The 27,381-nt window shown below is 47.7% G+C and overlaps 1 protein-coding gene across 1 annotated transcript in view; it reads left to right on the top strand.

Moving 5' to 3' along the window:
• Positions 1-23,033: 23,033 nt before the first annotated feature.
• The window catches only part of Gpd1l (glycerol-3-phosphate dehydrogenase 1 like), a 39,005-nt gene continuing 34,657 nt past the window's right edge, over positions 23,034-27,381 (top strand). Inside the window, exon 1 of the mRNA XM_051140229.1 lies at positions 23,034-23,254. Coding sequence (XP_050996186.1) covers positions 23,208-23,254 — 47 coding nt within the window. The 5' untranslated portion in view covers positions 23,034-23,207. The remainder of the gene's footprint in view (positions 23,255-27,381) is intronic.

The following is a 27,381-nucleotide window of genomic DNA, read 5'->3' as shown; positions in this document are numbered from 1 at the left end:
GAAAATGACGTCTTCAGCTATAGAACCACTTGTACACAAGTCTTTATGGCTTGAGTAGATAGAAGCTATAACACATGGGGTCCTGTCCTAGAAGGTTCTGATGAGGGGAGCTCTCCAGGATGAAAAGTCATGTCAAAGATGCCGGAGAAGGCATCAACTCACTTCTGTTTTCATAATGTCGACATCTACAGAAGTGGAGATTGTCCCCATATGCAAATAACTAAATACTGGAAGTTCATTTCCTTAAGAGATTTGGCCCAGTTCTTTAACAATCCCGGAGCTAGAATTACAGTGTGTGCCTATACAGCCAGCATTTGGGTTCTTGGAGGTGTGTACCTGCAATTCCAACACTGAGAGACTTACACACAAGGTTTTGAATAAAGACCCGTCTCGGCTATACAGTGGTGTCTTGTATCCCCCTCAATAATGTGATTATTTGAAAAAATAATAATAATTAGTAGTTGTCTCTTATCAAGGATCAGGGTGATTTTGAAATGTTCCCTCTGTCATCTCCCTTGGTCTCATGATCAGTAAGGTGAACTGACGGTGTGGTTCCTTGTCAGCTAGTTTTCTCTCTCTAGCCTTTGTTTCTACTAACCAGGGGCACACATGAGTCACAGAATAAGCCTCCAACTGTGGCAGCCAGGGCCTCGAGCCAGTGAGTTCACAGGTGGACCCCAAGGTGATGGAGCCAGTCACTGATCCTGTCCTCTACAAGGCAGTAATCTGGAGCTCAGTGACTAACAGAGTGTGTCCACTGGCCTGACACCCAAAGTCAATCCCTGACATCTTGTTCTACGGCCTCCATATTGGTGTGGCCCCACCCATGCATGAAAATAAATTAGTGTATTTAAAGAATAAATTAAGATGCATCACTGCACCTGGCTTAGAGCTGGTTTTGAGAGTGAATCCTCAGTTTGTCAAATGCCAGCTTTATTTCTCTCTCGTCTTTAAGGTCTCATTGGGATCTGATTTATAACATAAGATTCACCCACTGTGAGGGGCAATTCATGCCTTTTAGCACACTTGAAGAATCAGGCAACCAGCCAGGCATGGTGGCACATACCTTTAATCCCAGTACTCAGGAGGGAGAGACGGGTGGATCTCTGTGAGTTCAAGGTCAGCCTGGTCTACAAAGCAAGTCTGGGACAGCCAACACTACACAGAGAAACCCTGCCATGAAAAACCAAAACAAAAAGGAAAGAGTCAGGCAGCCATTGCCATGTTGGGTTTTTTTGGTTTTTTTTTTTTTTTTTTTTTTTTTTTTTTTTTTTTTTTTTGTATTTATGTATGGGGGCATTCGTGCCGCCATGCACTCATGTAGGGATCAGAGGCCAATTTAGGGGCTCGAGTCTCTCCCTCCACCCCGTGGGTCTCAGAATCAAACTCAGGTCCTCACATTTGGCAACAATTGTCTTTACCAGCTGAGCCATCTCACCAGTGTCGCAACTTTTACACCTCCTTTTTAATTTTAGTACTAGTATTCTTAATTTGTCCCCAGAAGATCAGTTGGTTGCCTTTGGCCTTTCTGGTTTTGGTTTTGGGGTGGCTTTGGCTGTTTGGCTTCCTTTTCAAATAGAGTCCTTAGGGTATAGCCCAGGCCATCCCCCTGCCTCTGCTCCTAGAGTGGGACCACAGACATGTTTCCCATGAATTTCACATGACCCTGGCCTCTGAGGTTATTTCCAGCAGTCACTTAGAGCTGGGAGCTGTGCACACCCCAAGGCATGCTTTGAGCTCAAGAATCCACATTATACCCAATAAAGGTCCTGGGAGTGCCCCCACTGCAGCCTAGTCTGTCTGACAGGGAACTCTGGCACTGGTAAGAGGAACTAGTTGGTACAGAGTGACAATACAGCATCTTCCTCTCATAAAGCCCATCCCCCACACTCCCATAGACTCCCTCCCCCTCATACTTGTAGGGTCTCCCCACCCTGCCCCCGAAAGCAAAGAATATCTAACCAAAAGGCAGAAAAGCCTTCTAGGAACACATTTTTATTTGCTAGCTGATGGGACAGAGAGCATGCTCTGGTTTGTTCATGTCTCTGCAGCTCTGGGCCAACCCATGGCAATCAACAAATGACCTTTAATAATAACAACAACGATGCTGATTCCAAGGGCAGTAAATACTTGGAGAGTGCTCCATTAAGAGCAGCCTGCCACCTTTTCTTGAAATTGCCTCCCAGCCAGTCTCAACCACAGCTCTATTAAACCATTAAATAAAAAACGGAAGAGCGGGTGTCATAAAACGAGAGTGGAGATTATGTTGAAGAAGGTTAGAGGCTAAATTATAGTATCTAAATTTTCTTAAAGCAATGATAAAATTTTATGAAGCTCAATCCATAAGTTATTTGAAATACACTTAGACTGGATCACACCTGTTAAAGGGAATGATAAACTAAAGTAAAAGGCTTCATTTCATTTTATTTATTTATTTATTTATTTATTTGGTTTTGGGGGTGCTTTAGAGTTTTTGTTTGAGGGTTTGAGACACTATGTAACCTCGCCTGACATGGACCCACTATTTTGACTAGGCAGGCCTGGAACTCACAGAGATCCACCTACCTCTGCCTCTTAGGTGCCAGGATTAACCACATGCGCCACCATGCCCAGCTATTAATGATTTTTTGAAACAAGTCCACAGACTAGACTGGCGTTGAATCTACTATGTAGTCGAGGCTAGACTTGAACTCACTTGGGCTGGCCTCAAACTCCCAATAATCCTTCAGCCTCAACTTTGAAAATGCTGAGACTACAGGCATGCCTAGTTAATATGACAGATTTTAACAGGGGGAATAAGAGACTGAAAATAAGTGGGAGAGTGGAGCTCCAGGAGAACCAATGTCTGGTGTCCAGGAAGCTGCTGACTGCAGAGGATGAGGGCCGAGGACGGCAGGTGAATTGTAAACCCAAAGCCTAATTTTTCAGAAAGCCCTCCACTTTTCAAATAGGTCAGACACAGAGATCCATCACAAGACACAGTGCAGACTTTCCCCACAGGTGGCCTAGAACTAAAAGCAGAAGAGGAAGGGCAGTTGTGCCACTTGGCCGGGTGAGCATCGAGAAGACCAATGAGACTCCCGGAAACGTCGAACAAATGGGCAGGGCTTTCTTTAAGGCTAGACAAGTTCACAGGATGTTTCAAAAAAACATTGAGAGCATGTGACAATGAAACAACACTAGAAATGATCATAATGAGTGAGTTAACCCAAAAGCAGAAAGACTCACATGGTATATGCTCACTTATAATTGGGCACTAGCCCAAAAGGCATGTCCCATGAAAGTCTTCACTTACCGGGAAATTGGGACAGATGTGAGGACATCCCACTGGGACTCTAGGTAAGAGAAATATAGGAGATGGGGAAATAGAAAGACCCAGAGGGTCCTAGAAAGCTACAAGAAGAACATCGTGATGGGTAGATCGGGGCCCAGGGGGGTCTGCTCAAACTATTGGACTAACCAAGGACAATACAATAGTAAACATTGAACCCCTACTCTGATCTACCCAATGGACAGGACATTCTCCACAGTTGTATGGAGAGCGGGGACTGACTCTGACATGAACTCTGGTGCTCCATATTTGACCACCTCCCCCTTGGTGGGGAAGCCTGGTGGCACTCAAAGAAAGAATAAGCAGGCTACCAAGATGAGACTTGATAGCCTATGACCATATAGTGGGGGAGGAGGGCCCCCTTGGTCATAGACCTAGGGAAGGGGAATAGGGTGAAAGTGAGAGGGAGGGAAGAATGGGAGGATACAAGTGATGGGATAACAATTGAGTTGTAATCTGAATAAATTAATAAAATTAAAATAAAAAAATTTTAAAAAGAAACAACCGTGTCCCCATGGGGTCGCCATAGATAATGTAATAATGTGAACTGAGAAGGTGGCAAAGGCAAGATAAAAGGGCCAAACATCTCCAAGAGTGCAAAACAGAAACAGTGAAATAAGTTATGTGAAAAGAAAAAACTAGAAAGAAACAAGAGAGCTAAGACAGAGCTGTTGGTCGGGTGCTTGTCTGGCACAATAAAGGCAAGGCCCTAAACTGGGCTTGGTGGTTTTTTATATTTAATATAAGAAAATGATAAGAGGATACCAGATGCCAGATCAGATAAAGACAGACAGGAAGAGAGAGAGGGGGAGGTGAGAGGTAGGTCTGTCCTTTTATACAGCCCTGGGCAGGGCCACACCCCCAGTGGCAGGTAGAGAATGACATCACAGGTAGGCAGATTGAAGCAGAATTCTAACATTTCTCCCTTTTCCTATAATTAAAAAATGAGGATTTTTTTATGTAAAAAAATGAGGGTTTTTTTTATGTAAAGTAAGTTTAAAGTCCATAAATGTAGGTTCATTGGAAGCAGCTTTTGGCTGCCCTGTAAAGGGGAAAGAGAGAGAAAGAAAAAAACAATAGCAACAAAATGTCCAGATTACATAGGGAAGAGGAAGGGAAAGCTCTGCCCCAAAAATTCAGGGTAGAGGGTGGGGTATGTCAGCCATGTCCTGCGGCAGATAGGAACCGAGGAGTGCTGGGAGAACCTGGAGCTGTTTGTCCCGGGTCTGGAGCACACCATCTCAGCCTTTTGTAAATGGATAAGGGGGGAAGTAATCATCTTAACTACTTCCTGCTGACAGTAGGATGGTGATGAGGGGTTTAAAAGGCTGAAATGTTGGCCAGGTTCCGGAAAAACAGGCTGTTGATTTGTTGTCCAGGGTCTGAGAACATCTGTGGCTAGGAGGAGCAATGCAGGTCCAGCTGACAAGATCTGTGCGGTTGAACAGGAACAACTGTGGGGAGCTGCTTTGACAATGTCCTCGATGTAGGAAGTCTGGCACAATATTGGAACATATATGTGGGCAGAAGACAAAGTTAGTAGGTTAGGGAGGAAAGTCCCTTTAGGTATACGTTTGAAACTCTTGGGAGAGCAAAGAAAGAAGGCTTGAAAATAAGGAAAGAGACAATGCTGACAATGCTTAAAATTTTTGGGAGGGCAAAGGAAAGTTTTGAACGTGGGGAACTTTTCTCCATTTTACCCTAGGTGTATACTTGAAACTCCTGTGAGAACAAGGAAAAGGTTTGGAATATAAGGAGCTTCCTCTCATTTTACCCGATTGTTGGCAATAATTTAAAAGCTTTTGGTTTTGGATCTGTCCAAGTTTGGTTGCAGAGGTATGTAAGCTTAGAAACCCTTAATGTGGGCCTAGGGATCTGAAATTCTCCAGAAGGCATCCCAAAGGCCTGTTAGGAGGAACAGGCGTCTCAACGTTTCCCATGGGGAGGTGAAGCCAGTAGTCCATTAGGGCGTCCCCAGAATGGATAGTGACTCAAAAACAAAACAAACAGGTGCACAGACTGTTCAGTACTGACGAGTAGCTGAGCCATCCCGGGGCACAGCCACCTACCTAGTGCAGGAGAATTTTTGGAGGCCAAACGGCGGCAGGGGTGACTGTGTCTGTTCTCACCCAGTGGGAACTGTCCTAGTTGTAGGTCAGCGAGAAGGACCAGCCACAGTCATGGAGACTGGGGTTGGGTACCTCCGCTCCCAGTGAACCAGAGAGACATCGACATTCTCTCGAACAAAGGGAAGCGTTTATGTGCCTAGGAAGGGAGAACTCAGGTGGTGTTGGGTGCAGAAAGGTGGCAATCAGGTAGTCAGGTGAGAGGAGTCCCTAAACCAGTGAAAAGGGGGAGGAACCCCACCCTTAGAAATAGGCGACCGGTGAGAAACTTAGAATTTGGATTGGCAGTACTTATCTGGACTCCATTTGACCTGAGAGATGGTTTTTGTTTTGTTTTGTTTTGTAGTTCACAAAAAAATCCTCTTAAATTCATAAAGGGAGATAAATTTTAGACACATTAGCATCACCATTGTTTGAAACCTGCAAGGAAATACACATTATTAGGCATGTGCACATTGTAGGAAAAGGCGGAAGCCTTATGATCTTTTTGACATCTGTGGCACAGTAGCATGGGAGGACAGACATCTCCTGTAACACAGAAGGGTCAGGCTACGTTAGCATCAGTACACATCATGAAAGGTGTCTGTCCAGAAGACTGGATGCATATAATTTAAGCACAATGAGAAACATTTTAAGAAAAAGACAAACAAAAGGAAAATTTAAAATTTGAGCTTGGAACTATGATAGGGTCATATAGTGAAATGTTTTACCATAGTTAGACTAATAAATCAGAGCTCTGCTGATCAGAGCCAACAGGTAATACAATAGCAAGAAGAAATAAAGCATTTTTAAGACATTTTAACCTTCACAACTTGTATTTACCAACTTGAAACACTCTCTTAGACCTTCTGACATTTATAACTTGCATGTATCAATCTTAAAATATCTTTTTGGACCCTTCAGTGTTCACAAAACACCTTCTTGGAAGCTTTAAGATATATGTGAGCTGGGCATGGTGGTCCACGCCTTTAATCCCAGCACTCGGGAGGCAGAGGCAGGGGGATGGCTGTGAGTTCGAGGCCAGCCTGGTCTACAAAGTGAGTCTAGGACAGCCAAGACTACACAGAGAAACCCTGTCTCAAAAACAAAACAAAACAAAAAATATATACATGAGCTGGGCACGGTGGTGCATGCCTTTAATCCCAGCACTCGGGAGGCAGAGGCAGGTGGATGGCTGTGAGTTTGAGGCCAGCCTGGTCTACAAAGCAAATCCAGGACAGCCAAGGCTATACAGAAAGAAAAAAAAAAAAAAAACCCAGACATATGTGAAATTGCTATAAGTATGTCCTTTAGCTAAAAGAATGGTAGCAAGTTAGACTGTATCTAGACCTGACAGTTAAAGTCTCCTGCATATGAAGAGGGCTGGGAAGGTACCTGAAGCCTCCATGATAGAAGCTGGCCATATGACTGTGTAGCCCCCGAGTATGAGGTCAAAACAGACCTGTAGCGTTACCCTGGCTTTGGCGAGGCTGCTGAATCTAAGAGCTATCTGTACTCCACCAGGCCAAGGAACTTGAAGGCTGGAAGTTTCTAGAGCTCTTGTGCTGGTTGAACCTGCAGTGGCTGGGCACAGAGGACAAGCCTGCATGTGAGCATTCTGACATCCATAGGCCGACCTGCGACAGGCAAGGCTGTGGACCGATGTCCCTTTCTGCCTGCAGCAGCTGTGGGACCAGTGTCTCCTTTTGGCTGCATCTGAAACAGGTCTCTGGCAGAGCTGGCTCAGTCTGGACCCTGGCAGGAAGGGGCATTGCAGCCCTCTATTTTTTCCCTCCGGGGTAGTGGCTAGGGCCTGGAGTATAGTTTTTGCGGTAGTTGAGCCTATCGGGAAGGCTCCACTTGGGTTTTAAAAATTTTTTTTAATTATTTTACTAGTTCCTACATGGGGATTCAGGAAACATCCTCAGCCTTTTAGTCAAGATGGCAGCAAGACCTCAGTCTATCTTAAGAATATTTAGAGAGACAAATTTTGTTTATAGTTCATCTTAATACTTAAAGACTAAGACTTTAGGCTCTATCCTTGTTAAGTTGGAACATTAAAAACATAAGCACAGTCCAAAAAGGAGCAGAACAGTTTTATATGATCAATAACATCACATTTAACATTCTAGGCTAAACATTTAAGGCAGTGATTTAAATTTTAACATTGTAAACAAATGAATGTTAATACAGCAGAACACTATAAAATAATTTAAAAAACCATATGAAACTCATTAACCAGGAAGCCTATAGTTGAATCCAGGGTAACTGGTGACAGGAGGAACAGCATTTATTTACTTGTCTAGGAATTAGTAAAGACAGAAATTAGAAACAAAAACATTTTAAATCAGGGTAAAAACATCATCTTGAAATAAGAAACACTTTGAACCAGGGTACAATAAAATGGTTTGGTTTTTTTTTTCCTAAAAGGAAATAATCAGAGGTTAAGTTTTATATATGGTCCAAACATCACACCCAATAAACAATAGTATGAATTTTTTTTTTTTTTTGAGAGCTGAAAAAGAAGCCATGTGTAAGAATTTTTTTAAATGGAAGAGAACTAACAGGCAGTCCTCAAGCACCCCACAAATAGCCTGGGTCACTTTGGAACAGCACAGATGAGAGGGGGTAAGAGAGGGAGGGCCAGGGTAGGTCTGTCCTTTCATATACTGGGCAGGACCACGCCCCCATGGCGAGTAGGCAATGACATCACAGGTAGGCAGACTGAAGCTGAATTCTAAGAGTAGTGCCACCTGTAATCCCAGCACCCAGGAAACTGAGGCTGGAGGATCATAAGTTCAAGGTCACTTGAAGCTACGTAGTTCCAGGCTAGCCTGGGCTATATGAGACTCTATCTTTTTTTTTTTTTTTTAGTTACATTAAAAGCTGGGTGTGGTGGCACAGGCCTTTAATTCCAGCACTCAGGAGGCAGAGGCAGAGGCAGACAGATCTCTATAAATTCAAGGCCATCCTGGTCTACAAAGAGAGTTCTAGGACAGCCAGTGCTACACAGAGAAACCCTGTCTTGAAAAACCAAAAATAAGTAAGTAAATAAATAAATTATCTAATTTTTTGGTAGGACAAACTTGTACAAACGAAGGTGGGAGTTGTTCTGTTTTGTTCGTTTTTTGATGGGCTGTTTAAATTCAGAACCCTTCTGCTTCAGCCCTTTCACTTGCTGGAATTACACCATGCTGTGTTGTTGTTGTTTGGTTTTTTCGAGACAAAGCGTCTCTGTGTAACTTTGGTTGGCCTGGACTCACTTTGTAGGCCAGACTGGCCAGAACTCAGAGATCTGCCTGCTTCTGCCTCCCAAGTGCTGAGATTAGAGGCATGCACTACCATACCTGGCCTATTATTATTATTTTACAAAGTACCATGTAGCCCAGGCTGGCCTCTGATTTACGATGCAGATAATCTGGACTCAAACTTCTGATCTCCGAGCCTCCACTTACGGGATTACAGGAGTGGGCCACTGTGCCCTGCTTAGATTACTTCTGATGCCATAAAGCAACTCAAAAAAAAAAAAAAAAAAGAGTGTCAAAGCCCAGTGTTTTGTGTCTGTTTGTTTTGTGGACTCATCTTAGAAAGGCTTCAAATCGGAGGAAATCTTGTAGGATTAAACTTCAGATGGAAACTTTGACATTTTAATACCCAGAATTAATGAGTTTGAACTTACATGATCCTGCACAATTTCAAGCAGAATTCAGTACAAAGTCTGTGGCTCCTGGAAAGCACACACAAAGTACCCGTGCCAAGAAAGACACTGGTGAACCAGCACCCAGCCACCTAAGGCACAGAGACTCTGGCTTGCAAATGCTGCAACAGAAGATACGTGTGACCATCTAGACTTGAACCTCACAGTCAGCCACAGGGGACATCAGACCTCCAGGCTGTGTAAAACAAAGTCAAGGTTCTACTGAAGATATGATGGGCTTCGTGGGACAACTGGTTCCAAAGTGAAAAGGTGAGCGCTTTTCAGGAAAGTGAGCCAATAGGAGCCACTGTTGTTACCATGCCTGCTGGGCTACCTGCCCTCCTTCCTCTGCAATCACTTCTTTCCCTACCTCCCCATTCCCATTCTTTCTTTCTTTTATTTTCTTAAGATTTATTTCTTTATTATTTATACAGTATTCTGTACTGTGTGTGAGCCTGCAGGCCAGAGGAGGGCACAAGATCACATTATAGATGGTTATGAGCTACCATGTAGTTGCTGGGAATTGAACTCAGAACCTTTGGAAAACAGCCAGTGCTCCTAACCTCTGAGCCATCTCTCCAGCCCTTGCCTCTCCCACCCCCACCCCCCACTTCTTTCTTTCTTTTTACTTTTCCAGGAGTTGGAACAGAGCAAACAGACTATAGCTGCGCCTGAGGCTGGCCTTGAACTGGTGATCCTCCTACCAGTACCTCCCGAGTGCTAGTATTACAGGCTTGGGCCTCCACACCAAGTTTCAGAGCTGAAGATAAGGAAGATAATATGAGACATTTTGAAACAATATAACTGTGTCAAAATGACCAGCAGTAAGGGAGGTTCAGAGAGTCCTCAAGATGGCTCAGGGGGTAAAAGTGCCTTCCATGTAAGCCTGACAACCTAAGTTCAGGCCGCAGAACCCACATTTAAAGAAAACAGAAAGAAAAAGCCAGATGTGGTGGTGCACACCTGTAACTCCGGCACTTCTTCAGAGATGGGAAGTGGAGACTAAAGAACTGACTGGAAGGACACAAGCCAGATGCAGTGGAACAGAAACAAGATAGACCCGCCTCAACTAAGTGGAAGTCAAGGACTGACTCCAGACATTTGCCCTCTTACCTCCACATGCATGCCTTGCCACCTGCACACCTGCATCACACACAGGCACACATGCATCACACACAGGCACACCTGCATCACACACAGGCACACCTGCATCACACACAGGCACACCTGCATCACACACAGGCACACCTGCATCACACACAGGCACACATGCATCACACACAGGCACACATGCATCACACACAGGCACACATGCATCATACACAAGCATGCATGCATCATACACAGGCACACATGCATTGTACACAGGCACACATGCATCATACACAGGCACACATGCATCATACACAGGCACACATGCATCATACACAGGCACACCTGCATCATACACAGGCATACATGCATCATACACAGGCACACATGCATTGTACACAGGCACACATGCATCATACACAGGCACACATGCATCGTACACAGGCACACATGCATCATACACAGGCACACCTGTGTCATACACAGGCACACCTGCATCATACACAGGCATACATGCATCATACACAGGCACACATGCATCATACACAGGCATACATGAATCATACACAGGCACACATGCATTGTACACAGGCACACCTGCATCATACACAGGCACACCTGCATCATACACAGGCATACCTGCATCATACACAGGCACACCTGCATCATACACAGGCACACCTGCATCATACACAGGCACACCTGCATCATACACAGGCACACCTGCATTATACACAGGCACACCTGCATCATACACAGGCACACCTGCATTATACACAGGCACACATGCATTATACACAGGCACACATGCATCATACACAGGCACACATGCATCATACACAGGCACACATGCATCATACACAGGCACACATGCATCATACACAGGCACACATGCATCATACACAGGCACACATGCATCATACACAGGCACACATGCATCATACACAGGCACACATGCATCATACACAGGCACACACACATCATACACAGGCATACACACAGGCATACATGCATCATACACAGGCACACATGCATCATACACAGGCACACCTGCATCATACACAGGCATACATGCATCATACACAGGCATACATGCATCATACACAGGCACACACGCATCATACACAGGCACACACGCATCATACACAGGCACACATGCATCATACACAGGCACACATGCATCATACACAGGCACACATGCATCATACACAGGCACACATGCATCATACACAGGCACACACGCATCATACACAGGCACACACGCATCATACACAGGCACACATGCATCATACACAGGCATACATGCATCATACACAGGCACACATGCATCATACACAGGCACACACACATCGTACACAGGCATACATGCATCATACACAGGCACACATGCATCATACACAGGCACACATGCATCATACACAGGCACACACGCATCATACACAGGCACACCTGTGTCATACACAAGCACACCTACATCATACACAGGCACACATGCATCATACACAGGCACACCTACATCATGCACAAGCATACATGCATAATACACAGGCACACCTGCTTCACACACAAGTACACATGCATCACACACAGGCACACATGCGTAATACGCAGGTACACATGCATCACACACAGGCACACATGCGTCATATACACATGTGTCATGCACAGGTACACATATGTCATACACAGTCACACATGCATCATAATCAGACACACATGTGTATGCTCAATTTTCTTAACCAATATATTTTTTTACAACTTATTAACCGAGCGTATGTCACTTATAACCCAACTAACCAAAACCGTAGGAACAGAGGATTAAATAACACAAAACCGTGAGGATATCAGTTCCAAGGAGCGATTCTCCTGGTGTAATCAGCAGGATTTCTCCTGCTGGAACCTGGAGGAACCAGAACCTGGAACCTCAGCAGGAGCCGGAGCCCCGAAGCCTTTCCTCGAGCGGTTCCCTCTAGGAGCGTCTCGAAGTGCAGCGATGAACAGCCAAAACTATCCCCAGTCTCCACAGGCCCCGCCTCTAGTTCTGGGCTCCTTTATATATCTGCTCCCAGAGTCTGTTCGCCGGATCGACTCAGCTGGCAACAATCAAGCTCCCGCATGAGGTGGTTGATCGTCTAGTGGATTAACTTCACCTGTTCTCTCACAAGACCGTTCCGATCCCACACTTGGGATCCTAAAAAACAGGTTTATCTCTCCTTCACACATACATCATACACAGGCACACATGCGTCATACACAGGCACACCTGCATCATACACAGGCACACATGTGTCATACACAGGCACACCTGCATCATACACAGGCACACATGTGTCATACACAGGCACACATGCGTCATACACAGGCACACATGTGTCATACACAGGCACACATGTATCATACACAGGCACACATGCATCATACACAGGCACACCTGCATCATACACAGGCACACATGCAACATATACAGGCACACCTGCATCACACACAGGCACACCTGCATCATACACAGGCACACATGCATCATACACAGGCACACATGCATCATACACAGGCACACCTGCATCACACACAGGCACACCTGCATCATACACAGGCACACATGCATCACACACAGGCACACATGCATCATACACAGGCACACATGCAACATATACAGGCACACATGCAACAATAATAAATGATAGATCTAAAAGTTTAAGAGTGGCAGCAGGAGCCGGGCATGGTGGCGCACGCCCGTAATCCCAGCACTCGGGAGGCAGAGGCAGGCAGATTGCTGTGAGTTCGAGGCCAGCCTAGTCTATGAGGCCAGGACAGCGAAGGCTAACACAGAGAGACCTTGTCTCGAAAAACCAAAAAAAAAAAAAAAGAGTGGCAGCAGGTCAAGGTTACAGTTATGGGGCAGATGTCCTTGTAGGAGAACTTTTTAGCCAGTTATGGTGGCTCACACTGTTAATCCCAGCATGCACGAGGCAGAGGCAAGTGGGTCTCTAAGAGTTTGAGGCCAGCCTGCTCTGCACAGTGAGTTCCAGGACAGCCAGGGCTACATAGTTATTACAACAACAACAACAGCAACAACAACAACAATAATAATAATTTCTTCTTGGGCCTGAGGGTGTAGCTCAGGGTAAAGCACATGCCTGTAGTGCAGGAAGCCTTGGCCCTGAGCCCCAACATACCATAACAACAGACGCGGTTTTTGTAGAAGGTTACAGTGTTTCCAGGCAAGCTTACATCTGGTGGTCTTTGTTTTGCTTTGATGACATGGGGTCCCATGGAGCCCAGGCTGGCCTCTAATTCATTTCAATGACCTTGAACTTCTATCTCTCCTGCCTCCCCCTCCTGAGTTCCTGGTGTGAGGCATACACCATCACACCCGGCTTAACAGTCTTTCGTGATCTGTCACAACTGGGCAATCTCACAGCAACTCCCAGATTTGTATATTTCTGGGGCTGGGCTGTTACGAGCAACTCTGTTTCACCACTGCTCTCAGATCTGGGCCCCCACCAGCCGGAAGTGAAGAGCGGACTTGGCCTCATGTTGTTCCCCTGCAGTCCTGGGAAGAGGGTTACAGCAACATAAAGCCAGACCTCCAGAAGCCTGCATTCGGGGACAGCAACCCTGAGACCTGGGGTATCAATGACCCAGAACCCCAAGGGTCCAGGTCCACCTAGGCAGAAACCAGCTCAGGTAGAAATTAGTCAGAGCTGGCCTCCTCCTGCCTCACCCATTCCAAACCACACTAGGGACAATGGCCCAGAGGAGGCTGAGGGAGGAGTGTGTCAGACCGCCTCCAGTGAAAGGGACTGACCAGCCCTGAGAGAGATTAATGAATCACGCCCTGTTGGGGGAAGAAAATAAAACAGCTGCCAGGAAAAACAAAACTGGAATTTCTTCTGTTAGGATGTGGTTCCTGTCACAGAATCAAGAAAGAGCGATTACATCTGTCTATATTTTCAACCAATGGCTGTAGGCTAGCCAGGAACACCGCGGTACAGGGGAGTGGGTGGGGCACAGGTGCATACACTATGCAGCAGGTGTGGAGTTCAGAAGGTCATCTGCAGGGATTGGTCCTCTCCTCCTGCCTTGTGCAGCCTGGGAATGGTACTCAGGTCATCAAGCTGGCTAGAAGCATCATTACCCTCCGAGCCGGCTCGCCAGCTTAACAGTGGTTTTAAATGACTTACCCTTCCCACCAAGAAGCAAGGATCTCTGTGTCTTCTTTCCTACCCCACCCCCACCTCCACCCCCTGCTTCTGAGTCAGGCTTTCACTGTGTAGCCCAGACTAAGAACTGAACTCTGATCCTTTCTCTGCAAGAGTGACAATCACCCATAACCAAGGAGCCATTATTCGTTCAGTGCCCTCATCGTACTTTTAAAGTGCGGTTGTAGACCCAGATAGTGTATTGTTAATATACGCTGTCCACAGTGTATGCTAGCAGTCTATCTCTGAGCCAGAAATAGTTTAAAATAAACAACCAAACAGGACCTTACTACATAGCTCAGGCTGGCCTAGAGCTCACAACTATGCTGCCTCCACCTCCCAATGACTGTAATCACAGGTGTGTGCCACCACGCCTGGCTTTCTTAAACTTTTTTGCATGTGCCCTCAGCTCTGGGGCCTAAGAAAACACAACCTATGCAAAGAACACTAGCCCATAGCAAGGATAATTGGTGTTTTTGTTTTTTTTATCTGCCTGGACTCAGTGGTGAAAAGACTATCCAAGCTGTTCATGATGTTATCCGGAGGTTAAAACCAACGACATTCAAAACTCATTTTTTAACTTCCTAAACTATGTGACTGTTCTTGTGTGGGCACAGTGTGTATTCGAGGTGGTACCGTGGCACATGTGTGGAGGAGGCCAGAGTACAACTTTATGGAGACATTTCTCCCCTTCCCCCCTCATGCGGGCTCTGAGGATTGAACTCAGATCCTCAGGCTTCTGCAACAAGCTCCTCTGCCTGCTGAGCCATCTCACTGGCCCCCGGAAGGCTCGGCATTGAGGAAACCCTGACTCTTGGTTGGAAAGGTAGCTAGTCACTGGGGGTGGGCCCCTCCCCCCCCCTCCCCCCCTCCCTTGAAATCAGCTTAAAAATCAAGGATCATAAACTATAAGGACTCTGATTGCCTTTTCAGGAGAATGGAGTCTGAGTCAGGTCTCTGACCGTGGGGCCTGACGTTCTGAATTGCCTGGAAATTCACGAATAAATAACTATGCAAAACACCTGATAAGATTATGACCAGGGACTGGAAGATCCAAATATGATCTGCAAGTATCTGACCCGAGGTCCATCCTGAGGAGCCACCAGGCCTCTTCAGCGTGCGCCTCTATTCCTAGCTCTGAAGATGGAGAGGCTAGAGGATCAATCAGTTCAAGGTTATCCTTAGCTACACAGTGAATCTGAGGCCAGCCTGGGCTACAAGACCAACTGAGAGATTGTGACTGCCATATATCTGACATTATTGTGCGCATTGAGGGGGGATTATTTCACCTGTGGGGGTGGACACGGGAAGGGCAGAAGGGTGAGAAGACTGCTCAGTTTAAGAGCACATAAGCACGCATGCTGGCTTGGATGTGGTGGTGGGGAGGGGGGCGGATGCGGCCGTCCTCCCAGTCAGGTCAGATTGTCTAGCAGACCATCCCACAGCACAAACCAGAGTCCAAGACTTGCCTGTCCAGAATCTTAGCGAGCGCTCTCCAGTGATGTCCTTACATGGAGGCACACTAAGCAGGAAGCACAGCCTTTGATGTCTCCTTCCACAGGAAAAGCAATCAATCTACTAGGCTCCCTCGCCCCCACCCCCAACCCTAACCCTCCCAGAAGCCAGCTCTCCAAGTTCCACCACCTCAGGGAGCCCAACTTTGGCATTCTAGGGCTCATCTGCCAAGAAGGCGTCCTCTGCGTTTATTTTAGTTTGCTTTTTGAGCCAGGCTTCCTTCTGCTTTATCATCCAGGCTGGACTCGAACTCAGCCTCCCAGGGTTGAGATGACAGCTGTGCACTACCACGCCTGGCTCATGATGGATTCTTTTCATAACTGAAACCAGCATGGTGCCGAACACTGCAGATATGAGCGATGGGCGCTGTCAGTCAGTGTGGCGGGCTGCCTGGGTTCACACTAAGTTTTTGCTTCCGGATCCCTTTAATCTATCTCCAGAGTAAAAGTGATAGGACATCTGTCCCTTCTTGTTGAAAACAGTTAAGGGCCAGTATTAAGGGTTTTGTTGGATGGAGTGAGATGGCTCAGTGGGTAACAGTGCTTGCCACCAAGTGTGACGACCTGAGTTCAAGCCCCACGACCCACCTGGCCCCTCACCCCACCAGCAGGCAGCCTTTATACCCTAGCCCCTCCCTGAGACCCTGGGAAGCTAGGGCAGTGTTGCTTACAACAGGTCATAGGGAGTGCAGAAATACTGAACTGAGGGTCTCATGGCCCTCCCGCCGCCTCTGTAAGGGATGTAAGCAATGGAGTCCAGCTGGAATGTTCTTCCACAGTGAGCACATGAATGCCCCATGATGGTGGCAGTTTGGCTTGGAAGATAGTCCTGTACGGCATAAGAGCATACACGACACTCCCACCACCCATACATAAATGACTGAGTGAGTGCTAACTTTTTTTAAAGTTTTACTTGGTTTGTCCTTCTCCCCGACCCCTCCCCATCACTGCAAAGCTGACCCTGCCAATGGTTTATGGTTGAGTTTGCAGTGCTGGATGAGGGAAACCAAATCCACTGCCAGCCATCAGTGTGTAGGTATCATGTGTTCTAAAGAAGCCCCTGAGAACTCAAAAGCAGGAGAAGGAGCTCTGTGAGTTCCAGGCCAACCAGAGCTACATAGTGAGAGTCAGAAAGAAAGGGAGAGAGGGAAGAAGGGAGGGAGGGAGGGAGGGAGAAAAAAGGGAGGGAGGGAGGGAGGAAGGAATGAGGAAGGAAGGGTTATCCTGCAAAGTACAAGATTTCAAGCCAGGCATGGTGGCACACCCTGTGTTCCCAATCCTCAGGAGGCAGAGGCAGGTGGATTACTGGTTGGCCAGGAATTTATGGACCTCCTGCTGTCAGCTCCTAGATGCTGAGATTATAGGCTGGAGCCACCACATCTGGCTTTAGTGTTTTCCATTTGAAAACCTCCAAATCCCTAGCCAGGTGTGTAGTACAAACCTGTAATTCCAGCCCTGAGCTAACCGAGGCTGGCAGTCTGGGCTACACAGTAAGAACCTGTCATGATGGCACTGAAGAGAAAAGGGCTAGGGAGAGGGCTCAGCATGTAAAGGCATGCTTAAGCCTGAAGGCCTGAGTCAAACCCCTGGGTCACCAGGCTTGGCAGCAAGCACCTTTACCCTCTGAGCCATCTTGCCGGCCCCTGGCCTTTTATTTTGTGATGCAGTCTCTTTAAATCACTTATGGTGGACTTGGACTTACCATTCTCCCGTTAGCTGGGATGCAGTCCTGACTTAACAGGCCTGGGTCCCACAGGGCTGTTTTGTGGTTTAGTTTCTCAAGATGTTTCTGTTACAGCCTAGGCTGGCTTCATAGCTCAACATGACCTTAAGCTGACTTTTGTTTTTTGGGGGGGTTGTTGTTGTTTTCAAGACAGGGTTTCTCTGTGTAATAGCCCTTGCTGTCCTGGACTCACTTTGTAGACCAAGTGGGCCTTGAACTCTGCCTCTACCTCCCGAGTGCTGGGGTTACAGGCATGAGCCACCGTGCCCAGCTATGGTGACCTTAAACTTTCTGTGAAATTTATTTATTTGGGGCTGGAGAGATGTCTCAGAGGTTAAGAACACTGTCTGTTCTTGCAAAGGTCCGCTATTCAATTCCCAGCACCCACATGGTGGCTCGTAACCCTCTATAATGAGATCTGGTGCCCTCTTCTGGCATGCAGGTGTACATGCAGGCATAATACTGTATAGATAATAAATGCATTATCTTTACATTTATTTCACGTGCATTGGTGTCCTGGTTGCATGTCTGTGTGAACTAGAGGCACAGACGGCCATGAGCTGCCATGTGGGTGCTGGGAATTGAACCTGGGTCCATTAGGAGAGCAGTCACGCTCTTAACAGCTGAGCCATCTCCCCAGCCTCGACCTGGAACTTTCAGTCCTTGTGCACGTATCACCAGGACCAGTTTAATGGCTTTATGTGAGTGTGGTATTTGTATGCATTCATGTGGGCCTGTGCTTATGTGTGTGAGTGCATGCTCATACAGGCCAGGGGTCAATATCTGGCGTCTTCCACAATTGCTTTCCACCTTACTGTCTTTTCAGACAGAATTTCTCACTGAACATGAGCTCACCTTGGCTAGAGTGGCTGCTGAGCAAGCCTGCTCTATCCCTCAACACTGGCGGCTGCAGTGCACCTGGCATTTGTGCCTCTTCTTTCACATGGGTGTGAGGATCTGAACTTAGGTGCAACTCTTTGCAGCAGGTACTCAACCCTGAGCCTTGTCCTCAGCCCCCAGGTAGCTTTGCATTTTAGAGATTTGTCTCTCTCCCTCCCCTCTTCCTCCTCCTTCTCTCTTTAATGGATAAAACCTGACACAGAAACCACTTTGATAACTTAATGAATCTTGGTGTGAACAAATGACAGTTGACACACCCTACTGTTAAGTGTCTGCAGCTCTGTGTGGTTCTCCTGAGCCAGCTGACCTACCTTTCATCCTTTGTGTCTGTATCCCCTAATGAAGGGAGATAAAAGCTCTTTAGAAGTTTCCAGACACAGGCATTGTTTCTTCAGCCCAAAAATCTGTAATTTCTCATTGGACTGTCAATAGCAATACTGAAGATGGGCAATTCCACTTGTAGCCTGCTGTACCAAGAACAAATATCACCCCCAGAGACTGCACAGGGCCACATTCAGGCAAAAAGTGGTAGTGGGTGTGCAGCACTGAGAGCAGATAGAGTCTCTCTCCAGCAAGGCTTCATAGTGAGACTCTGTCTCAAACCAACAAACAAGCAAAATCAAGGGGTTGGAAAGATGCTCAGTAGCTAGGAGCACTTGCTGCTCTTCCCCAGGCTAGTTCAGTTCCCGGTACCCAGTCAGTGGTTCACAAGCACAACTCCAGTTCCCGGTGATCTGATGCCCCCTTCTGGCTTCCATGGACACTGCATGTGAGTGACCTATACACACGCCTACACACACATATACTTAAGGGGGAAAATAAGGCTGAGGCAGTGGCTCAGATGGTTAAGTGCTCAGTCTGGAAGCCTGAGGACCCAAGTTGGGATCACAAACACCCTGTAAAACGCTAGACGCTACAGCGTGAGTCTATAGTCCCTATGCCTTGGAGTTGGAGGCGGGAAGATCCAAGGGAACTTGCTGGCCAGCTGGTCTAACCAAACTGGTGAGCTCCAGGTTCAGTGAAAGACCTTGTCTCTCAAGAGATAGAGATCAATGGAGCAAGGCATCCGGTGACAACCTGCACATGCACACACACAAGGCCACACACATGCCTGTACCGCACATGCACACAAGCACCAAGGCCAAACAGTAAAAACAAGCAAACACTTTAAGGTGGGCTGAGAGCCTGGAGTGGTAGTGCACGCCTGTAGCCCTAACACTTTAGAGGCAGAGACAGGGGGTCACGGTTCCAGGTCAGCGTGGGATGTTTATCAAGTCTAAGGACAGAAGAGCGTAGGCAACTTAGCAAGAGGCTGTCTCAAAATAGGAAAGGGCTGGCTACATAGATAGATGGTAGGACTCCTGTCTACCACAGTGAAACCCTGTGGTAGAAAGGAAGGAGGATGGAAGGAAGAAAGGAAGGAAGGAAAGAGGGAAGGAAGGAAGGAAGGAAGGAAGGACGGGACTCGCGTTTTCTAATAATTCTGACATCCCCCAAAAGCCTCTCACACTCTGCAGTTTGAGTCCCAACAGCCGAACTCACTTCTTCGCCAACCATTTATATTTACCTTCTGGAAGCTAAACTCACACCCCACCCCTACACCCAGAAGGAAACTGACCAGAGTGAGCAACACTCAGGGCTGAGACTAGCCCACAAGGTGCTTTCTCTTTTTCTTGACATCCCTCTCCATTTCTTAGAATATGATCACGCTAGGCTCGCCAATGGTGCCCGCAGGTGCTAGGGTCCTCTGTTGTGCAGAAAGCTCCCTGTATCCAGGGGGATCCCTCCTCCACGGCTTCTTTTTTTTTTTTAGGTGTTTTCGTTTTTGTTTTTTGAGACAGAGTTTCTCTGTGTAGCCTGTCTGTCCCAGACTGTCTTTGTAGACCAGGCTGGCTCTGGACTCACAGAGCTCCTCCTGCCTCTGCCTCCACAGTGCTGAGATTAAAGGTGTGTGCCACCATGCATGGATTTGGTTTTAATTCTTTTTTGCTACATGGATCTCCTAGAAACCCTCCCCATAGCCTTGGCTGACCTGGAGCTCTCTGTAGACTAGGCTTACCTCAAACTCAAAGCTCCATCTCCCAGTGCTGGGATTAAAGGCATGCACACTATCGCCCCTTGAAAAACCATCTTTTGTTTTGTTTTGTTTTTGTTTTTGTTTTTGTTTGTTTTTCAAGGCAGGGTTTCTCTGTGTAGCCTGTCTGTCCCAGACTGTCTTTGTAGACCAGGCTGGCCTTGAACTCACAGTGATCCACCTGCCTCTGCCTTCCAAGGGCTGGGATTAAAGGAGTGCACCACCACTGCCTGGCGAAACCCTCCCTTTTTAACGTAGGGTCATCTTGCCAAAGGTTCCTTTCCCAATCACTTAAGCTGGCTGCCTTCAAGGGGAGGGGATAAGGTCTCCTGTACACCCCATCCCCCCACCTGCACCCCGCTAGCCTGGAACTCATTATACAGCTGCGATGACCTGATCTTCCTGCCTCCACATCTCGGGGCGCTCAGATTACAGCCACTGTGCACCACTTTAACACTTCTAAGCTTGCATCCCACTGCATCCCTGGTGACTCTGATGTCATTGGTTTCAGATGTGCCTAGACATTAGGATTAAAGGTTAACATGTAGCAGTTTGAGAATTCTAGGGCTGTTCTTCTATTTTTCTATTCCTCTCTTCCTTCCTTCCCTCCTTCTTCCCTCTCTCCCTTCTGTCCTTTCTTTCTTTCCCTTTTTTTACAACAGGGCCTCACTGTGTAACCAAGCTCTCTAGACCAGGACGGCCTCCAATGCACAGAGACCTGCCTGTTTGGGGATTAAAGGCTAGTATCACCATTCACAGTTTAACTTGGGGTTTCTTGGAATTTTCTCACTATTTGGTCTTGGCTGACCTGGAACTTGCTATGGAGACCAGGCTAGCCTCCACTCATAACGACTAATTCGTCTCTGACTGCAGATTGCTGAAGTTAAACCTATTTTATCTTAAAATTACATTTATTTTAATCCAAGCATTAATTTAATTTAATACAGCCACTTGCCTTTAATCCCAGCCCTGGGGGGTGGGGGTGGGGGTGGGGTGCAGAGCAGGCAGATCTCTGTGAGTTTAAGCCCAGCCTGATAGATAAAGTGAGTACTAGGCTAGCCTGGTCTTCATCATATTTCACACCAGCCAGGGCTACACTGTGAAACCCTATCTCAACAAATGAATCAATTAGAATGATTCCGTTTACTATTATTGCGTTGTGTGGGAAGGTGGGCACACGTATGGAACAGCACAGGGAAGGTCAGAGGACAGCTGCTGGGAGTCGGTCCTCTCCCCCCTCCATGGATTCCTGTGGTCAGGGTTACACCCTTCCTTCCTAAACTAGCTCGCCACCCTGCTTTTTGTTTTTGTTTTTTGACAGGGTCTCATGTGACCCAGGTTGGCCTCAGACTCAGTGTGTAGCTAAGGATGACTTTGAACTGCCAATCCCCTTCCTCCACCGCCCTGGTGTTGTGATTAAAACACACTGTACAGTCTGTTTTCTGTGGCCTCGGCATGCGTTTCCCTATGTACACCTTTAATCCAGGTTTCGAGACCTGTGTCACCTTGGATAAATGTTCTGTTGAGGGGAGAGAAGCACGGCCTCCTAACCACAAACGTACCACAGACCAGGTTAGTGAGCCCTCGCGAGGACAGGGAAGGGACAAGTCCTGCCCTATGAGTGGGCCAAGGGACAGTTCGAGTTTCTGTTTTAAGCCTGTGTAGACAAGTTTTCCGTGCTGAAATGCAAGGGTGTTTGTTTGAGACAAGGTGACAATGTGGCCTCCCCTAGTTTATGTGGCCAAGGATAACCTGGAAATCTCCTCCCTCGTATCCCATGTGCTGAGATCACAGGCCAGAGCCACCAGGCGCTGCACTTGAACTCATCACTTCCTGGGTTCAGGCTAGCCTGCTACCAACTGGGCTATGACCCCAGCCCTGTAGAGCAGATACTGCCAGGGCAGCAGGGCTTAGGTTAAAGCTCCAGGCTCGCTAAGAAATTCATGGGTGCCTGGGTCTGTCTTGTGTATATGAATATGGCAGACGCTGTTAAAGCAGGTGCGGGCACCAAACCCAAATTTGGGTGAATTCAGAATCAACCGCTTAGCTTCTCTGTGCTCTACCCTTAGGTGTCAGCTGTCCCTGCGCAGATAGAAAATAGGCTAGGTCGGGCCTGCTGTGTCCGGGAGAGTGCCACACTGCAGCCGGAGCTCGGGGCTCCAATCTTTGCGCAATGACATTGGCTTGCACGTGGCGCGCCTGGAACTACAGTCTAGGAGCCCGCAGGGAGGTGAACTACACATCCCAACATTCCTAGGGTAGGGGTGGGGCGACAACAGAGGTTGACCAGGCCATCAGCCCAGATCAGGCGTGCGCAGTGGTTCCTGGGAGTGGCGGGGCGGGTCCTCCCGGCTGTCAGCTGTGGCCCTAGGCGCCCAGGCTGAGTGGCGGTGGCCATTGGCGGAGAGGAGGGCGGGGCGGGGTCGCCCGGAGCGGCTACACTAGGCCGTTCCTGCGGAGGTGAGCAGCTTGCCTGGAAGGCACGGTGTGTGCAGCAGCGTTTCGGCTTGCAGCGGCGATCCAACCCGGCCCTAGGAGGAAGAGTGTGCAGCAGCGATCCGGCTTGGCCATGGCAGCGTCTCCTCTGAAAGTGTGCATCGTGGGCTCAGGGAACTGGTGAGCAGCGGCGGGTGGGCGGCGCGGGCTCCACCTCCAGGAAGCCCCGGTTCCGGGAGAGAGCCAAGGCTGTTCGCCGGCTGCTGCGGTGTGGTCACCAGGGTACTGCGGGCAGGCAGAGAGGTGGGCCTGCGATCGCAGGTCCCGGTTGGGCACTGCACGCACAGAGGACACGCCGAGGCACCGGCGCGCGAGGTGCCCGGCCCGGGTGGCCTGGGTAGCAGCGCGCATCGCGCCCGCGGGCACCTGTCTGCGCATTGGTAACCGTGCGGGCACCGGCCACTGGTCGCCACACCCAGGGACTTAGCAAGACACCCTAAAGGCGTTCTACATTCTCCCTGGCCAGTCACCCCCGCGTGGGGAATTAGGGGGGCTCAGTCTTTCTTACTGCAGTTTTGATATTGGGAAACCAAGGCAGGGAAGGAAAAAAGGGTCCTTGGTCCTTGCTAGCTGGGACAGAAGTTGTCCTTTGAGAGGAAATTCTCACCTCCTCTAGTGACTGTTTCCCAATCGTGCTAACATAGTGTCTGAAAGGGGGACCGATTCCCCACAGGCCTCGCTGCCGGGACTTGAGGGTCCTGGGAGGTGTTTGCGGAGCGTCGTGTCACCACAGAGCTGTATTTGACTTCACTTATAAAGTTCTTGGTGCTTGGAGGGTTTTCAAGTCCTTCCAGAGGTTTCGATACCCTGGTGATACTTAACACTGGAGAAGTCGGGGTCTCAGTGAGTAGGAGGCGAACATAGCGCTTGTGTTCCAGCCTTTTCCCGGGGCCCAGGGAGTGGGGTGAACAGTTGAGGGCCATCCTGCATTTCCTGGCTCCTGTCCCCTCGTGTTTTCCTTTGGTCTGACTCACACCACAGCTCAAGCTTCTAGAAGCCATACAGAACAGGAGTCATGGGCACCATCTGACTGGTTTTAGTCTTACTCTTTGAAGACTTGGCTCTGAAAGTACCGTTGGAGGAAACCTTAACTGGCTGTTCTTTTCCATTGCCACTGGACCGGTGGCCTCTCCCCAGGCTCGTATTGCTGACCTCTACCCTTGTGTTGGCCTCACCTTTTAGTTGTCTGTCTCTGGAGAGCTCTCCCGGCATGCCCAATTCTTTACCTGTTGCCTGGCTCATGCTAAGTGAATAACGAATGTCTGAAAGCGAACTTTTTTTTTTTTTCTGAGACAGGTCTTATTTCAGCTCTGGCCTGGTACTTGCTGCGTAGACCTCAACTCACAGAGATCTGAATACTGGCATTAAAGGTAGTGCAAGCACTACATGATGGAGTGTGTGTGTGTGTGTGTGTGTGTGTGTGTGTGTGTGTGTGTGTGTGTGTTGATAGAGATTGAACCCAGAGCCTCTTGAGTAGCAATGAAAGCTCTACCAGCCAGGAAACTCCCCAAGTCATGCTCAATTAGCTTAAAACTATTCTGTTGCTAAGTTAATGCATTCACTCTCTGTGCTGCTGGGGATCAAACCCCAAGGCCTTGCCCATCCTCGGAAGCAGCCCCACTCCCAGCCAGACTCCAAAGTGTTTTAAAAGCCAAGAGCCTGGAATTCCAGGGGAACTGGGAATTCAAGGTCATACTTTTCTTTCTTTCTTTCTTTCTTTCTTTCTTTCTTTCTTTCTTTCTTTTCTTCTTTTTTCTTTGTTTGTTTGTTTGTTTGTTTGTTTCTCTGTGGAGCTTTGGCTGTCCTGGACTCGATTTGTAGACCAGGCTGACGTTGAACTCACAGCAATCTGCCTGCCTCTGACTCCTGAGTGCTGGTATTATTAAAGGTGTGTGCCACCACTGCTCAGCCATACTTTTCACTTTTATTATAATTTGCTTAACTTTTATTTTTATGTGTATGAGTGTTTTGCGGGCATGCATGTAAGTGCACTCGTGTGCCTGGTGCCCGCGGAGTTCAGAAGAGGGCACAGAATTTCCTGGAACTGAGTTACATATGGTTGTGAGCCACCATGCTGTTGCTGGGGACAGAACTCAGGTCCCCTTTAAGAGCAGCAAGTGCTCTTAACCACTGAGCCATCTCTTGAGCCTCTACTTATTTCTTTTTAAAGATTGGTTCTTAATATGCTTTTTGTCTTAGTTTGTTTTTGTTTTTGATTTTTGGGTTTTTATGACAGGGTTTCTTTGTGTAGCCTTGGCTGTCCTGGACTCACTTTATAGACCAGGCATGTCTATAAACTCACAACAATCCACCTGCCTCTGCCTCCCTAGCCATGCCTGGATGCTATGTTACCCTTAATATGTTATTTGCTATATAGGATAGGTTGGCCTTGAACCCATAGAGATCTGCCAACCTCTGTTTCTCCAGTGCTAGGCTTAAAGGCCTGTGTCACTACACCTGACTGTTTGATTTCGTTCAATCATTAGTTAGTTTTTTGAGACAGAGTCTCCCTTTGTTGTAGAGGAATTTTAATTCAGAACATGGCAACTCTGGCAAAAAAAAAATCACATCCAAAGACCTTCTATGTCTGTGTGGTCCAGCAGGAGTACAAACATGGGAGACAGAGACAAGAAGACCTCTGAGTTCAAGGCCAGCCTGGTTCAGGGCAAGTTTGAGGTAAAGAAAAGTTTAGGTCCTTAATCCCAGCACTCAGGAGACAGAGGCATGCAGATATCTTGAGTTCTAGTCAGTTCTGTTCAGGCAGTTTGGTTGGGTCAGTGAGTTGAGAGGCGGTGCAGTGGAGTTGAGTTTGTGGGATTCAGAGGCAGTTTTTACTGGGAGAGTTTTACAGAGAGATGCTGAAGAGAGAAAAAGCCAGAGAATGAGAAGGAGCCAGAGATTAGAACAGACAGCTAGAGTTAATTTGAGGCCAAGCAGAACAATTCAGTGAGAAAATGAGAGGAAACCAGATTGAATCAGTCAGCTTGAAGAGGAGTTTGGGCAAGAACAGTTGAGTTGAACCAGACAGCCAGAACTAGAAAGGGTGAGCTTATTCAGCAGTAAGTCTCAGAGACTGAAAACAGTCTAGGCCTAGGTTAGATTATATGGAGGCTAGAAGCTTCCAGGACTAGGCCTAGGTTAGCAGATAGAGGCAGTAAGCCTCTGAGATGACAATTACATAAGGAGAATAAGTTACTTTTATACTATTTACCCCTGGCTGTCCTTCTACTCACTATAGTAGACAAGGCTGGCCTTGAATTTACAAAATTCTGCCTGCAGCCCAGCGTGGTGGTACACGCCTTTAATCCCAGCACTCAGGAGGCAGAGACAGGTGGATCGCTGTGTGTTCGAGGTCAGCCTGATCTACAAAGCGAGACCAGGACAGTCAAAGGTACACAGAGAGACCCTGTCTCAAAAAACAAAACAGAACAAAACAAAACAAAACAAAAGTCTGCCTGTCTCTACCGCCGAGTGCAGGGATTAAAGGTGTGTGCCACTGTACCTGTCTATTTTCTACTGGGTGTGTGTGTGTTGGGGTGGCAGTTCCTACAGAAGTCAGAGGACAACTTTTGAGAGTTCTTGTCTGTAGGCTCTGGGGATCCAACTTAGACACCAGGCTTGTGCACTTTTACCTGATACCCTACTATGTGCTTTTTGGTGTGCTGCTTAGGGCAACAGCAGACTGCTCTGTGCCACCTTAAATGGGATTCTTATTTGTCCTCTTCAAAGCTTCACATAGACCTTTAACTTGACTTTACCATTTGTGATACCAAGGTCACTTCAGACAAATGTCAGCTGCCTTGCTGGCTCTGCCACTGGACAAGCACCCACCAAGCACAGTCTGTTGTTGTTTTGAGACAGGGCCTCATTTAGCCCAGGTTGGCCTTGTCCTAGATGAGGATGGCTTTGAACTCCTGCCCATGCCTCCATCCCCCTGGTGTTAGACTCACAGGCACCCTTCCTTCTCCTGTACAGCTCCACAGAGGACAGACCTTTCCCAGTTTGTCAGGCACAGGCAGAAGTGGCCCAGCTCTGTCATGCTAGACTGAACTGGAACAAGGTCTGTCAAGTGAAGCTCTCTGGCCTTTCATGGAGGCTTGGCTGCCAGCCTGAAGCATCTTCACTCTGATGTTGTGGGCTGTGTTCTTGGTCCTCTCTGGCACCGGGGGTGAGTAGAACTGTGCCTGTGACACAGCAATTGAGAAATGTTCGGGAAGGTTTGGGCTGGATGCCTGCCTCCATTAAAT

This window comes from Acomys russatus, chromosome 32 (genome assembly GCF_903995435.1).
Source record: "Acomys russatus chromosome 32, mAcoRus1.1, whole genome shotgun sequence".
NCBI lineage: Eukaryota > Metazoa > Chordata > Mammalia > Rodentia > Muridae > Acomys > Acomys russatus.
Note: the sequence above shows the minus strand (reverse complement) of the source record. Positions and strands in the feature narration are given on the sequence as shown.